Here is a 16,225-nt window from a genome sequence, read left to right on the forward strand (position 1 = left end):
CTAAGTATCTTTATTGTTCTGTCACTAAAATCCACTTTAAGTTCCTTGTTTCTCTTTATTTTGGTCAGTGAATGACGTCCTGACCCTGCAAAGACCTATGGATGTGATACGCGGAGGTCAGACTAGAAGATCTGGTGGTTCCCTTCTGTCCTTAATCTCTCTGACTCTATGTGCTAGCGTTGGTCACATGACTAGTTCCACTGAAGTTAAGAAACCATCCATAATTGTAAAACACAGCAAAACACCATGAGACTCTCAAAACCTCCATTAGATTTTATTTAAAAGTTCTTTTGTATAGACTTCCTAAAAAACAAAAACCACAATAAAAACAAAATCCCCCACCCTTCAAAAAAAAAAAAAAAGATAAAACACACAACATTAGAGGAATGCCAAAAACATTCTACACCATCATTTAAAACTTCTTTAACTGAGGTGTTGGTCCCAGCAGTGCATCTGTATTTAGAAATCTTGCTTTCTTTTTTCTTTTTTCCTTTACTAGTTTGCTTGATCACATATGTCACAAATGCATAAAAGAGAATCAGTTTGAAGTTGAATCCAGCAAGAGTAAAAACAGAATGAAAAACTGAACTGCCTGTTTATCAGAATTAACTACTCTCTTACACGTAGGCTTTCCATCTAAAGTTATGCTCAGTTATGAAAATGATAAAAGCAAGTACATAACAGTTGCAGTGAAATTATTTTGTCCCTTATTTTCTAGAATTTACAATTGCCTTAAACAGGCATAATGCCGGACTCTGAAGGAAATGGTAATTTGTAGACATGTTCAAACAAAATAATGTGCAGTGGGTAACTATTACATAATGTTGAAGGTATACACTATGACCCGGACACATGTAGTACTCAGTCCACAAACAATTTAGCACCATATTGATAGGTCATGCAACAAAACACTTTCTTCAAGGTTTGCTTGGAATTTAAAGCATGAAATAGTACAGTGCAAGGTAGTCTATACCCTTAGCTTCTAAAGGGGTAAGTTGGCAATGGCTGACTCCTGGTTCTCTTAGAGGTATGTGTTGATATTTTGCCATCTTTAGGTTCCTATTGTCGTGACAACCCCAGGATTAATGTGAGCTGAAATTTGAATGAAGAGGAAAAAAAAGCAACATTAGCTTGCAAGCAGGAGACCCTGCTCGTACGGCACCAAACAAGGCGATGTTTAAACACTGAAAATCCCTCTTCCACAATCTGTGTTCAGGAGAAGACAGGGCTAGGTGTTCACTCCCAGAGACTGGTGGATAGGGAGTGGGCAGGCCATCCCTGGAACCCTGACTACCACCATCACTTGGGCCAGTGGAGTAAGCAGGTGGTCCTGGGGTGGTGCACTGCACCTTGAAGAGTTATTTCCCAGGAAAACCACCCAGGGGAACACGCTGGGGGAAATAGTTTCTGAAGCACAATGCCTCAGCTACGGGCCCCAGGACAGGGTGTAGATGTGCTGGCCCTTACTAAGGCCATGTGCAAGTAGAAACCATAGCCCTGAAGACGCTGTTCCTCAAGGTCATCGCCAGGGGCCTCTCATGAGGCAATTTATACAAGGGTTACCTGACCACTGTAACCAGGATATGTCCTGGTCACCTCTGGCCACGCCCCAAATATGTACCCATGGCTATGGAGGTGTGGAACACATCAAGGGTGGGCTGTCATCCCAGTTCCTGGAAATGACTGACCCCTCTTCTAAATGAATGAGCTAAGACAGCTCACATAACATAGGGTGCTATTTGGCCTGCCCATTCTCTGCTGTCCACCTGTGCCCACAGATCCCTTGCACACACACGTTTAATCTATAGGAAGGCAGGTGAGCACAGCAAAACCCCACCTGGGCTGCCTGCTAATGTGCTGGGGTCTGGTGTCCTCCTCATAGGGAGGAAGTCCTTCCACTAAGCTACACTTGAAATCACAGAAATTTGGAGCAAGGCCCTTCTTGGAAGAGAGGCTTCAAGAAGGATAATTCTGTGCACCAGTGCCTTAATCCAAAGCACCCTAAAGTCAATGGAAAGGTTCCCATTGACTTGAATGGGGTTTAGATCAGGTCTTGTATGGAAAAGGAGATTGTAGTCACCATTAGAACTGGTATTTTTATCAGAACTCCTTTATGGTCAATTTCTGGAATGTCTTCATGACGCAGGTTTTGGAGCCTTCTGGAATCAGAAGCCAGTGTTTTGGAATCACGCTGGAACTGGCAGTTTCCTGATGCCATAACTATTATGGACCAGACCCACAACTGGTATAAATCAGAGTAGCTCTATTGAAGTCTGGAGTTACACCAGTGTACACTAGTTGAGGAGCTGACTCCATGACCTTAGATTACGATTAACTGCCAACAGTTCCATTGCAACTCTCCACATATTGTACCCTAAAGGAGACATGTAGTGGAAGAAGGAACTCCACTTACCAGGAATGCAAACTTTTTCACATTCTTTCTGTGTGTTAAATCTGTTTTCGTTTCCACCGCAGCCACCATACCAGAATCTTGCACAGCTTTTGGTTTCTGAGTCATAGTACCATTTGAGCACAAAATCCCTGCAGGTTCCTTCTTCTTTTTGCAACCTACAGATATCTGTGACTACAAATAAATAGAGAAATAGAAAGACTTAGCAACCAATAAATGCAAACACCACCACCACATTTTCGGACAGTTTCCTGCACTTCCATCATTTCACAGATACTATTTGACGCAAAGTCAGACATGTCCACTCAGAGGGTGCATGCTTAGAAGACTGAGACAGATGGATCATTGGGTACACGTGGCATGCAAGATTAAAAGAAACAATTAAAAGAAATTACCAGTTGATCAGACTATTGGCTCATCATTCCAGAGTCCTGCCATGAGCACCCACTGCTTCAGATTAAGGCAGAACCACCATCTCCCAACCCACAATGCATCTAGCCAACTGTACAATGTTTACCAGGAAAGACAAAATTCCTTCCTGGCCCCTGCAAATGATCACTTGAAGCTCTGAAGCACAAGATCTCAGTCAGATTCTGGCCAGCCCCTCATGTTTCACTACTCGTGGGCTCGGCAGAAGCTTTATGGGAGTATAGTCCCTGCTTTTTCCGAGTATCCCCAGGAGTGCTAGGTGCCTGGAAGCGGATGAGGTGAGGGCAGGGCTGTGTCTATATTCCCTTCTGCACCAGCCAGTGGAATCGGCCAGGTGTAGAAGTGGGAGTAGACTGCACTGTCTTCAGTGCATGCGGCCCACCAGTGCCAGAGAGGGCAGAAAACGCCAGCGGTTGTGTGGCCTGTCTGCTCTCCACTCTCACATGCCTAACCACGACCAAGGAAGCCAGTCATTGGCTACAAATATATGACCAAAAAAAAACCCCAGTTCTAGTTCAGTCCACATAGACCAGCTCAGGTGTGGGAGTGAAAACTTTCTCCCTCCTCAGTCCTGTATTGGGATTAAATTTGTATCTAGTGACAAGGGACAGCCCAGCAATGGAGTGCTGCTAGATCATCTCCAGTGACTGAAATCAAAAAGCCAAATTGCCTCTGCCCAATGACCTCTCTCTTCTCCTCCCAAGGGACAATATTTGCGCTCCAACTGACAAGTTGACATTTACATTTCTTTCCTCCAGTTTCCCTGGCACCAGGCTGTTCAGGCTGCAGATAGTGGGACCTCATCAAGAATGTCAAAAAGGAGTCCTTGGCCAGGGGATGGGTGTGATTGTGTATGGGGGGCAATGTAAAACATTGTTCATTAACATTAGCTATGGCTGGGTTTGGCCTGGGTGTGAAATGACTGAGAGTAAATTTCAAAATAAGGTGAATATATTTCTGTATCTGATTTTATTAGAGTATCTATGTTATATATGTATGTATGATAGATAGATATGGAAACACGCAGGCAACCTTAAATAGCTGTTACTATGCGCTCCGCCTAGATATGTACCTTCCTCACAGTAACAGGCATGCCTAGTCAAATGTTGAAGATTGGGAACTAGAGCCTGCCTCACTGAAGTCCAGCGTAGCTCAGCCAATTCAGGACTCCACCGTGCGTTTACCACCGTGAAGGCTTCCCAAGGTCAGATGGTGCCATGATTAAAGATGACACCTCCTGGCTAGACTCAACCCCACCCCTGATCATATCAGCCTGCTGAATTCTCATTCCCAAGCATGCACTGGGGAACCTTTCGTGAAAAGGACTGACAGCAGTCTGTGGAGCTATCCACCTGAGTTACCCCATTTCTGCCCTAAAGTATTATATTCTTCTCAGATGTACAAAATTTGTGAATGCTAAACAGGCCCTATGAACTGAGGTAATTTGGGGCATAATCCATCTACTCTCACTTTAAGGATACGGTTCTTAGATGGTGTAGGCTGAATAGAACTTACTATACTTAGTTAATTTATTCACTGAATGTACCTGATATTAGATCAGCCTGGTTCACTGAAACCAGTCTGACCTAAATATCTGCACATGGTATGTCAGGGTCAAGATGCTTTTCCTCATGGATACGTTATTGGAGATCTGCAATCTGCACACACACAGAGCATGTGGGTTGGGGTTTTTTTTAATGACAAACGTATCTTCAACTTGAGCCACAGTCAGTGCCTATGATCTAGAGGTGGTGTAAATAGAAGCAGTTGGTGTAAATCAGACTCAGGATTTAACTCAGCTGAAGGGCTGCTCCACGCAACAATAGTCAGGCAAAATTTTTTGTGCAAATCAGTTTTTGGCTAAAAAATGCAGATTTGGGTTGACCAAAATAATTTGCAAATTCAGGCAGACTGTGGCAAATTGTTTTGGTCAAATAAAGAAAAAAAATTCAGAAATGTCAAAATGATTTGTTCTGGCATTTCTGAACCAAAAACATTTTGACTTTTCCTTTTGGAATTTCACTTAATTTTATACAATTTTTTTTTTTATATTTAAAAAAATACTTGAAAAGCTAACAAAATAGTTCCTTTGACCCAAAACAATTTTGTTTCAATATTTTTGTTTCACTAGAAACATTTTGGGTTGCTTTGAAATATATATTTAGTTCTGCAACTGAACCACAAAATCATTTATTCACACAGTTCTCTGTGGGACCCGATGGGATATTAGTATGCATTCATGATTCTTGGTGACCTAGTGCCCTTCAGTTCACAGCATGATCTTTGGTGACTGAGTGCCCCAAGTCTCAAAGAGCGTGGACTCAATACACCCTCCTGGTGCAGGGGATGTAAAATAGGGCAGAGAAATCCATAGGAGTTGGAGGGGAAAGCATACAGGATTTGTAGCTTTAGCATATAGCTTAAAATTTACATTTCCCTGTCCCTCTTCAGTGACATGATCTCTTAATCAACCAGTAAAAAATTCAGTGCAAATTACTACCTACTATGCAAACTGTGCTCATTTTGGTGTTCCCTTGTTTCCCCTCTTCACCCCATTGCCCCATCAGTCCATTCATCCACATGCCACATCTTGTCGTAAACCTACGTTGTGAGCTCTCTGGAGCAGGGACTTGATTGCACAGTGCCTAGCACAATGGGGGCCTTTGATTGGGCCCCCAGGATCTACTAGAATACAGATGATAAATAATTGCTAACATGTTCTACAAAATATATGGAGGGCCATCATCAGAGTGATTGTTTGTTGTGTGCTGCACTACAATGTGTGCTGCACTACCTGGAGTATAAAGAGGTTTAAAAGGGTCCAGTTTTTGTCACTATACAAATTTCTGAGCTGAGGTTTTTCCATATGAGCACATACCAGAGCACGCTGCCTGACCCAAGGAGAAATGATGTATTAGCCAACGAGATTCACGTCCCAAACCATGGAATCGGAATTATAAAACTACAGCCTTTCACAGAACCACAATTTATAGCATTTAAATAGACTGCCATGTAAAAAGCACTGCCTCTTTCTGATCCGCTCACTGCCAAGAAAAAATACAGGCCTTAAATGGCAATGTGTGTGGCAGGCAGATTCTCCAGTGAGAAGACTTGGCCCTGGTTTTCTGCACTGATCCAAGTGCAAAATGAAGGCTAATGTGGATCTCAGCTCTCTAAATACATCCCATGGAGTTTAACTGCAGTGGTTGATTGATTAGGTACAGATAAAAATAAGGTCACATAGTAGCTATACTCGGGATATGTTTTCGTTAATGGTGGCAAATTCGCCACCATCAGATCGATTTACTCGGATTGATTGAGCAGAAGTGAAGACCCTCTCAATCAGTCCCGAAGCTGATTCAATAAAACCACCTCCAGAAAAAGCGTAGCGCTGCGTTGATGGGTATGCATTTCCCGTCAGCTCAGCGTAGCAGGGACGGTGCACAGAAGAGGATTTGGGAAGTGAACGTAAGTTACGCAAGCTACTCTGCATAGCTTGGGTAACTCCTGTCGACTGCTGCTGAATTTCCCGGTATGTATATTTCCTCGGTCTATAGGGACAGAGCTCTATGGGGACCTGCAGCTTTACAGTAGCAGAATCAATGGTCATCATATAAGTGGATTTGTAATGCCCATTGAAATCAGTTGGAGTTAAGCACCTAAGTACTTTTAAAATATGGCCTTTGGTCATTTCTTTATCTATTTATTAAAGAATAGTTTCTCTTCCAGTTATTTGTGAGCAATGGATGAAATCCTGGCCCCCTACTCAGTCCCTTTGTACTGCTCCAGTGCAGCAAAGCAGAGGGACATAGAGCCGGACGCACCCCCATTTTGCAGTTGGGTCTGGTCCTGCTATGAGCAGAGGGTTGGACTAAATGACCTCCTGAGGTCCCGTCTCACCCTAACATTCTATGATTCTATGATTTGCAGGCTCTGGTGTAAGGAGGCGAATTAGGGGGCAGGCGTTGTGGCTGGGGTGCTGCCTGTTAATCTCGGTCTGGCATAGCAGCCACTTGGAAGCCGTTACCAAGGAATGTAATCCTTCTGAAGATGCCCTAATCAGGGGGTTCTAATTGGCTTCCAGATCCAGGGGGAAATTTAAACAACCATCTTTGACACCCCCTGAGTCCTGTGCCACACATGGATCAGAGGGACCGAAGTGTCATCCTTGATATTTCTATTTGCTTGTTTTCTTTTGTTTCATACAGACATTTTCCAGGTTCCATGAGATTAAAAATCACATACAGCACCCAAAAAACCCCCTGAAAATAAAATCAATGAATTGCAGGGGGCAGAGAGAGGAAAGTCTGATGTTCTAATTGTTGCAATATTTTCCCCATAGCTTGAGAAAAAGCTTCTTTGGTAACAAATGCATCATGTGTTTATGTAATTCATAAACCGCTGCAAGGGGGAAAAGCACACTAAAGCTAATAAACACCTTTCATGGCTGGCAACATTTGCATTTAGTTTTGCAAGACATTCACAGGACATGAAAGTGGAAATAACTGCTTCCTAAATAGCTTGATTTTGAATCATATCAAGAACACTCATTTTAATTTCAAAACCTTTGCCTTCCTTTTCCTGTATGAAATTTGGCCTAGGCTTCCGTAGAATACAGTTCCATATATAAATAGGACTTTCAAAAGTGATTAGTGATTTGAAGTAATTCAGCACCGGGACTCCCCAGCTTGAGACCCCTTAAAATAAGGACCTTTGTAAGGTGTTGCAACTTGGGCATCGAAAACTTGAGCTATTCAACTGACTTGTCATTTTCCGAAATCTCAGCCGACATGCATTACAGCTACAGTGCTTTCTGCACTCCTCACCCTAGTTACAAATTTTAGTCAATGTTAACGAAGCACAGAGGATCCAAAGAATAATCATTCTTTCCACAAAGAGTCCCACTGAATTTAACGGGACTACAAGTAAGGAATAATCAAGGGAATAAAGGGTTGTGAGATCAAGCCCCAGATTCCTGTAATGGTAATTTAACATTAACGTTGATGATAAAAGACTTTTTTTCTCATTAAAATTGAGAGAAATCTGTTAGTGGCTGAGTATAGTTTCTCTTCCAGTTATTTTTAAATAATGAGAGAGTTCATCACTGCCTTTTTTTCTCTTTTTTGGTGGGTTTTTTGTTTGCTTGTTTTTTCTAGGATTGGGGCCTTTGATAACACCAGGGTTCCAACCTAACAGATGAGAAGAATGAAAGTACATTTGCAAGCAAGTGTCTTAAGATGAGACAGATCCTAAAGAACGAAGCTTAATACTCCCTAAGCTCTGTTTTGGGGAATGGCCTGGAATTATGTTCCTGAAACTCTGATTAGAAAACAGGTCCAGCAAAGAACTCCAGAAAAAAAAGATTTCAGTGGCATGTTGATCTAAAATAATAAAAAATAATAATAATATTGGTAGGTCCTGGAAGCTACTCAGGGGTTTAGAATGTTAGAATAAATCCCAGGAGATAGATTAAAGATGTGGCGATGCAGTCATAAGTGTGTGATAAATATCAGTATCTTTATCAAATACCGGTGCAATTTATCACATTGTCATTACCTGCACACATATGCGGAGGGGGGGGTGTATGTGTGTATCTCACATGATTATACTTCTGGTTCAGAAACTGGCATACATATAATCCAATCTACTTTTCATTTGAATTATATTTTCTTTTTTCCTGCTGTGATGTTTTAAGCCATATTGAGAGCCACTCTGTTTTATGATTACATATATCTGAGCATATCTTTGCTAAAAGAAATTCCAATGAGTCCATTAGTTCAACCTCAAACTGTCCATCCTCTGTACTGAAATCATATTGGAAATATTTTGGCTGCTTTGCTTAACAGTTATATGTGGTTAACAGTTTATTGTGCTATATAATCCACAGACCATATGAACTGTAATTCTGAGATAGGAGAAAGTTTCAAAAGCACTTTTCTAGCCCTTGTCATAATTTCCCTGTTCTTCCATTATAAATACAGTCTTTTGCAGAAAGAAAGCTTTATATCCATTCTCTGTAGGAATCTGCAATCAATACAGATATTTCAGTTCAGCTTTGTTGATGGACTCCCACAGCCAAAAGCTTCTCCAGGCCTTTGGGAGAGGAGGGTGTTGTCTTAAAAAAACAACAGTCCAGCTCACTGCTTTTTGCATTCCAGTTGGCCAATGTCAAATATAAAAAGCCAGCACTTGCACATACAAAAATCAATCTACTCCAAGTTTGGGGGCTCCGTTATGGAATCCAGCTAATGATCATGGTATGTGTGGGTAATAGTAACAACCCAGATTCTACATACTTAGGTTGCACCCTCTCCACCGCTTTAAGAATAACACCGCGTTTGCTAGTATTCCAGATCAGTTGATGTACAGTAAAATTCAACAACTGTTTAATGCTGGTGCACATAACATTTCAAATTCAACTTCCAGGTTGTTTCTGCTGGACAGTAGCTGAAGATTTACAAAACTGTGTATGTTAATAATTTAGAATAATGATAGTTATTACGTGGACCAAAAAAATACAGGGGAATCTTAACGGTTTTGGAAAGAATAAAGGACCTGGTTTTCAAAGGAACTCAGCAGCTCCCATTGAGGGCAGTGGTTTCAATCAGATGCCATGCAGACACATATCAGCCTGGAGGATCGGAGCTTTAATTGGTACAGGTGATAAAAATGAGTCCTTTTTTTGTATTGTAAATGAGAAGTCCTCTTTTGATGTTGTACTTTGTACAGACACACAAACTTGCCTGCTCAGCCTCAGTGTTTGGCCAAGAGGTTTTGTCTTCTACCACCTTTTGTTATAACTCTCTTGAGCGCTCTGCTTTTTGAAATCAGGATGTATGTAATGTTTTCCTGCCCACCCTCTTGCCTCTCCTTTGATTATGTGATATAGAGCCTTAATAACAAGCACAGATCCTAAGCAACCACACCGTCTGCTTCTAACATTCATCTCTCTTGTTAAATTAGTTCCTGACCAATTTGACTCTCTTCTTCTCCATTTCTACCTTTATTGTGAGTGAATTTTTATTGCAGTATCAGTGGGAAGGATGCACTGTGTGTTAGAGGCTAACTGAGAAGACTATCTTCTTTGCATCTTGGGTAGTTGATGGTGGTTCATCAACTGTGTTATTTTAGTGGCTCTCTCAGAATGGCCATTGAGGTGTAGTTATTTTATAGGGAGGCTATGCCGACTAGTTGTTAGTTCAAGGGACTGAGCACCAGGGGACTTTGGTTTAATCCAAAATATGCTACTCATCTGATGTAATTTTGAGCAAGTAATTTACCCTTTCTCTAAAATAGGGCTTACACTCACTTTCGTAAAGTACATTGCTATTCCTGGATAAGAGATGTTATGTAAGTAACATCAGCTCTATTCTGAACCTTTTTCAAACTCCATTCGCCCATCTCACACAACAGATTGCCTTCGGGGGTCTCTCTCTGGCTAATCTTTGAATTTTTTTTATGTCAGTGTGATTAAGGGGTCAATTGTGCAGTATACTAAACATTCCTCTGAGACACTGGGCAGTCTCAACTCCTATCGTGGTCAAAGGGAGATCTGCTTGAATAAGGAGCGATTCTTTTGGCTCACTATGATTTCTCGTGTGTCTACCGTGTGAATTTCAAGTGTGGGAGAACTGGTCTATTAATGGGCAAATCATTCAGACAATTGACTGAATTCTTCTTAGTTGTTTAGGCATCAGGACCCTGACTAGTTTCAGTGCATCTGATTTGTGTTCACGTCACACTCCCCGACTGTACACAGCACAAGTCGGGAAAGCTAACGATGCTACCCGTGGACCGAATGCGGTGATGAGTACTGGTCACATGCCACCTGAGGCACGTTGCACATATGCCAAGAAGAAGATTTGTGTCTAAAGCTTTCAATAGCCAAAAAATTCCCAGACAGGCTGGCTCTAATCATGTTGTTGTGTTCTGAATTTTGTTCAGAACGACTAATTAACTGAAATGTGCTTGAAGCTATGGCTGTAAAGCACATAACTGAAAGCCAGGAGGCAGCCACTGTGAGTCATGGCTTTAATTGAGCCCATCACACACACAAATGTGGGACTGGAATGCTAGCCTTGACTGCCACTGTTTAAATGTGTTTATTCAATAGTAAACTTAAAGATCACCTAGTGCTTAAAACATTTTTAATTTGAGATGGTCCTGAAGGAGAGCTCTGTATTCATAGAATCCTAAACTTTGGTTGGGTTTGGAATCCCAAACTTTATCCTAATTTTGCAGCTGTTCTTTATCTCTCTACCCCAAACTCCCCAATCCAACCCCCCAAAAATCAGTGTCTGAAAGCTGCTGCTGCTGAATTTTTTTCAGACCCATCTCTTTTTTTCCCAAAGAGTCAAGCTGACATTTTCAGAAGAAAGAGAGTCTAACTAAGAACTTGCAAATAAAAACAAGAAATCTCCTGGAGAGGCCATGAACATAAATGTCTGTCAGTCATAAAGGACCCCTTCATTGCTTTTCTTGTCAATCTGCTATGCACAGCCTGCAGAGTAACAATGCCTAGTTTAGGAAATATCGCATTAGCCTAAGCAACCAAATTCACTGGAAACATCAGCGAGGTACATGAGACACCCAATCAATGCATAACCGATAAAACGTAGAAATATATATCATTTGGCAAATCTATTCACTTGGGCCCTGATTGAGCAAGGCCTTTCTATTCAGAAAAGTCCTTAAGCACATACTTAACTTTTGAAGTCAATGGGATTTCAGTACTTGCTTAAAGTTAAGTGAGAGTTTAAGTGCTCTGCTGAGCAGGAATGGACTTAAGGATATGCTGACATGCCTAGCTGAATCAAAGCCAGAAAAGCTTTCCACACTAGCAAAATGCTTTCTTTGGCTCAGCATTCTCAGACCGTGGCCCATGAACCGCTGTTTCTCTCCAGAGCTTATTGGTCACAGGACACAACCTAATTCTAATGTGAAGGACTCTGTAATCTCATCCCGATCAACAAACTGTTGATCTAGGCATGTCTGGAGCTCTCTGGGGTCTGCTCCTCTGGTGTATTTCCACTGGGAAATTAACATGGGAGTTAACAATAACCGATTCCAAGTCCAAAAAGACCACTATGATCATCTCGTCTGACTCCTGCATAACACAGACCAGGGACTTGCCTGAATTAATTCCTGTCTGAACTAGAATCGTTCTTTTAGAAAAACAGCCAGTCTTGATTTTAAAATTGCCAGTGATATGGAATCCACCCAACCCTTGGTGAGTTGTTCCAGTGGTTAACGACTCTCACTGTTAAACGTTTACACCTTATTTCCCATCTGAATTTGTCTAGCTTCAGGGTCCAGTCATTGGACCTTGACATACCTTTGTCTGTTAGAATGAAGAGTCCAATACCAAATTTCTGTTCCCCCTGTAGGTACTTACAGACTGTGATCAAGACTCCCCTTACCAATCCCAAGCGGTCAAAAATCATGAATGTACCAATGAGAGTGGCTGAAACAGTGTAAGATTTTAAAATAAGTAAATACATGAGGGAGTTCTTTTTACTTGCTCTTTGGGTTTTGAGTCTTTAACGGGCACTGGGATCATATTTGGAACCATTTCTCTGCAATCACAAGGGCTAGAAATGTGCTTTTTAAAAAGAAAATACGAAAGCCGAGATTCCCATGTAGTCATATAATTGTGCTATTAAGCAAAGTACCAAATTACATGAGACTTCCACTAAAATCATGAGAGTTGGTACCTAGAGGTAGTCAGAAGTTCTCCAGCGGAACGATTTTCTGTTGGGCAATTCAGTTTCCTCAGAATTGAAAATGTCTCCTAGAAAATGAATCTTGATTTGGGATGACCATTTTTTTTTCAAATTGAAAGAGGAGGTTACTTATCTGTAACTGGAGGTTCTTCGAGATGTGCGGTTCCTGTGTACGGGATACACGTAGGGACCATCACTTGAAGAAGAATCTCATTTCCCAGACAGCTCTATGGGTGACACTGACATCGCCTCTTGCATGTGGGCTAGATCTGTGGTTCTCAAACTTATTTGATCGGGCCCCACCTTTTTTGTGTCTGTAGTTGTTTACCCCACACACACACACAAGTACATATGCCAACATCCAGCTCTGAAGGCCGTGCCATCACCAGTATCAGTGCAGAAGTAAGGGTGGCAGTGTGAAAAGCGATATTGATCAATATCGCTTTTCACAGCAGACTTAGCACCCTGACTTCTGCAGGGAAGGGATGGGGTCTGGGGAAAGGGAGCCCAAGCCTGAGGCTGCCTCCTGGGGAGGGAATACAGGGTGGGGGAAAAAAAGAGCCTGCACCTGGGCGGCGGGGCTCTGGCTGTCTCTCTTATCCCCACCTCCCGGGTGTGCACGGAGCCCCAGCCACCCGGGGCCGACAGCCAGAGCTCTTCCAAAAAAAAGCACACAGTTCATGCCTCCCTTGACACATTCCCATGCCTACCGGGGCAGGCCCGCCCCATAACTTGACAACCTCTGGACTAGATGACTTCTCACTGTCCCTTCCAGTCCTACACTGCTACGATTCTCTGGCATTGGCTTCTTTCCTGGGCTTGTCCCTCCACTCTCAGAGCTCCGGCTGGCACCCAGCCATTGCCGGAGGATAAGGCTTCATAATGCTGGCAGGATTCTGTTCTATTCAGGTTCTTCTCCTGTGACCATCCCCATGGAGGAGGAAGCCTGCTCTGCACTGATCTTCAATTGATCTGATCGGGCAATTGCAGGCCACACCCTCTGTCCAGTCTACAACGCTGCAAACCCCCAACATAGAGCAGAGGAAATTCCTTAAGGAGAACGTTGCTGTTTTCTAGTGTGGTTTTTTTAACCCCCCCCCCCCCCCCCTTTCTTGTGGGTTTTTCCACATAAGGGGAACATCTGGACTCAAGACCCAAGCAGTAAGGAATATTTTTCAATTAAGTATTTCAGTTAAAGAAAAGTGTACAGATCAGCACTACTTGCACAAAAGCAAATGCATACAGCAGAGTGATGACAAAAATTAGGGACACAAATTGCCAGGGGACAACGAAACAGTGCTAACACGAGTTTCCTTGTGATTGCAATTCTCTCCCGTTCAGTGACCACATACTTATCAGGAAATGAAGCAGCCGTTTTGCTGTAACTACAGTCTGTAATTAACTCGTGTCAACATTGTGTTTCTGGATGCAACATGAGGCATGACGACAGCGTGTCCATGCAAAGCACAGGATGGGACCTTCTTAGCTGGTCAAGTGGACAAGTGAAAAAAAAACCCCATACTTTCTGGTTCTATTTGTCCTAATCCCACAGTGGCAAAGCTTGCAACAGAAGTGCCCAGAGCAGCGACAGAACTGTGAGGTTAAATGCAGGATCTGCTCCATTTGTGCTTTTACCTGACAATAATCTTTTCTCAAGGGGCGGTTGCTGCATGGCTTTCTCAGCTGCTGTAGAGGGAAAAAGTGTGGGGGGTTTTGTTTTTAAACCAAAATTTCTTGCCAATCTAAAATTTTATTTGACAATATTGTAAAAATGCAAAATGGTTAAACCCCAGGTGGTACTTACATGGCTTCAAGCATCTGCTAATACAATCAGCTTCTGTCTCAAATCTATTGGCATTACCGCCACACCCACCATACCAAATCTGGGTGCAGATCTTGTTTTTGTAGTCAAAGAACCACATAACCTGATACTCCTTGCACTGTGTGCCCATGTCAAAATCCAGCAAGCAAGGATCTGTCAAATCTGAATTTCAAAATGTGCAAACGTTAAATGACTCTGAAAGGGTTAAAAGCTGAAAAGGCAAAGAGAGCAAAAAAAGAAAAAATCAAGCATTTTAAAAAGTCGTTACTAGAACTGGGCCTGGACTGAACTCTGTCTGTGCCCTGTCTCTCTTCATATCCGCACATAATCTTGCACGAATCCGCCTAGATCAAACATGCCATGTAGCGGATGCATGCACCTCAGATTTTTTTTTTTTTTTTGCATAGGTTTGCTGTGAATGCACTTATGCTTGTGCATGCTTCTACCTAGCCTAAGGCATAAGCACCAAATCAATGCAACGGGAAGTAGTCATGGCATAGCAGAGCATGGAGAAAGTGCCAGAACAGTGCAAAATGTTTCACGGCCCAAATGAAATCAGTGACATCAACACTAATGGCAAAGCTGGGCAGCCCAAAGACGCCTGGATGGGAATGAGAGCTGATCACCACCACCTCCAGCCACTGGCAACAGGAAGCACACCCTACATCTTTTCAACCGACCTAGTAAATATCGCTTTGGAAAGCAGTCCCCGATGGCATTATGCCTTATACAGTTATGGTGTTTCCCACACACCTCTCCATGGATAATACACCCCCGTCCCGTGCACTTTGAAGAATGATTGGGCCTTTCGTGTGAGTTGGAAATGTTTCTATTGCAGGAATCATGGGGTAATGGGGTCCATTTAGAGATTGCTGAGGTTTTCTAACTTGGCAGAAAGAATGAAATGCAGTGTGGGCTTAAGCACAGTAGCAAGAAATTCCTCAGCACTCCAGGTAAGATAAAATCCTATGAATCCACTAAGATACCAAGTCAAGGAGGTCGAAGGAGGCTAAACAAGCCACCTTTCCAACTCTCCGGGAAAGTCAGTGGGAGTAGTGAGGCTAATTCCCATAAGCTCCTCAGACAACATTGTAAACTGGAATTTCAAAGGGAATATTAACTTAAAATCTGAGCTCCTTAAATGGAAAATTCCAGGAGAAAGCTGTAATTTTCAAGTGCTCAGAATTTGTTGTATTTATATGAGCTACTGGTCATTGGATTTTCTTGGGAAAGAAATGGATGAAAGACTCAGGAATTTCAGATTTACTCCGGGGTTCTCTCAGATCTCCAGATGATGATTGTTTGTGTGTGGTGGTCCAGGCTTGCTCCAGTTTACATCAATGGGAATTTGCTGTTGATTTTAATGGGAGCAGAGTACTGAGCTCTGAAGTGTGTATTTAAAAACGTATTTTCTTTGGCATGAGTGTTGGTTTTCAAGTACTTTTTTTTTTTTTTTTAACTCACTGATTTCAGACGGCCTGACTTATATAAATGACGACTAAAGTATTTTACTTGGAGCCCGGAAGTGATTGTTTAGGGCTAAATCCTGCAGTTCTTGCTCAGGCAAAAGTCCCATTCACTTTAATAGGAGTTTGGCCCTTACTGCTTAACACATTAGCACCTTTGAACACATGCCTCTTTTCCATGCCAGGTAGCTGACACTAAAGCTTGAATGTAGGTTTAGATTAAGTAACCCATTTCCAGTATGCTATCCTAGTTACTGTCTTAAGCACATGGATGGAATCCAGATAAGCGATGCAATTTTATGAACTACTGAACTTTTTATCAAACAGCATGTTTCCTCCAGATTGCTAGCTACTAGAAGCTCTGGCTCTTCTGGCA

The 16,225-nt window shown here is 42.3% G+C and overlaps 1 protein-coding gene across 1 annotated transcript in view; it reads right to left on the bottom strand.

Annotated features, from left to right (window-relative positions):
• Positions 1-258: 258 nt before the first annotated feature.
• COL6A3 (collagen type VI alpha 3 chain) overlaps positions 259-16,225 on the bottom strand; it is a 103,277-nt gene continuing 87,310 nt past the window's right edge. The window contains exons 43-46 of the mRNA XM_067548661.1: positions 14,366-14,545; positions 14,197-14,247; positions 2,414-2,584; positions 259-1,092 (exon numbers count right to left, since the gene is read on the bottom strand). Of these exons, the coding sequence (XP_067404762.1) occupies positions 1,052-1,092; positions 2,414-2,584; positions 14,197-14,247; positions 14,366-14,545 (443 nt within the window). The 3' untranslated portion in view covers positions 259-1,051. The remainder of the gene's footprint in view (positions 1,093-2,413; positions 2,585-14,196; positions 14,248-14,365; positions 14,546-16,225) is intronic.

The sequence above is a fragment of the Emydura macquarii genome, unplaced genomic scaffold (genome assembly GCF_026122565.2).
Source record: "Emydura macquarii macquarii isolate MOO-44397 ecotype Brisbane River unplaced genomic scaffold, CSIRO-AGI_Emac_v2 contig_1253, whole genome shotgun sequence".
In the NCBI taxonomy this organism is placed as follows: Eukaryota; Metazoa; Chordata; order Testudines; family Chelidae; genus Emydura; species Emydura macquarii.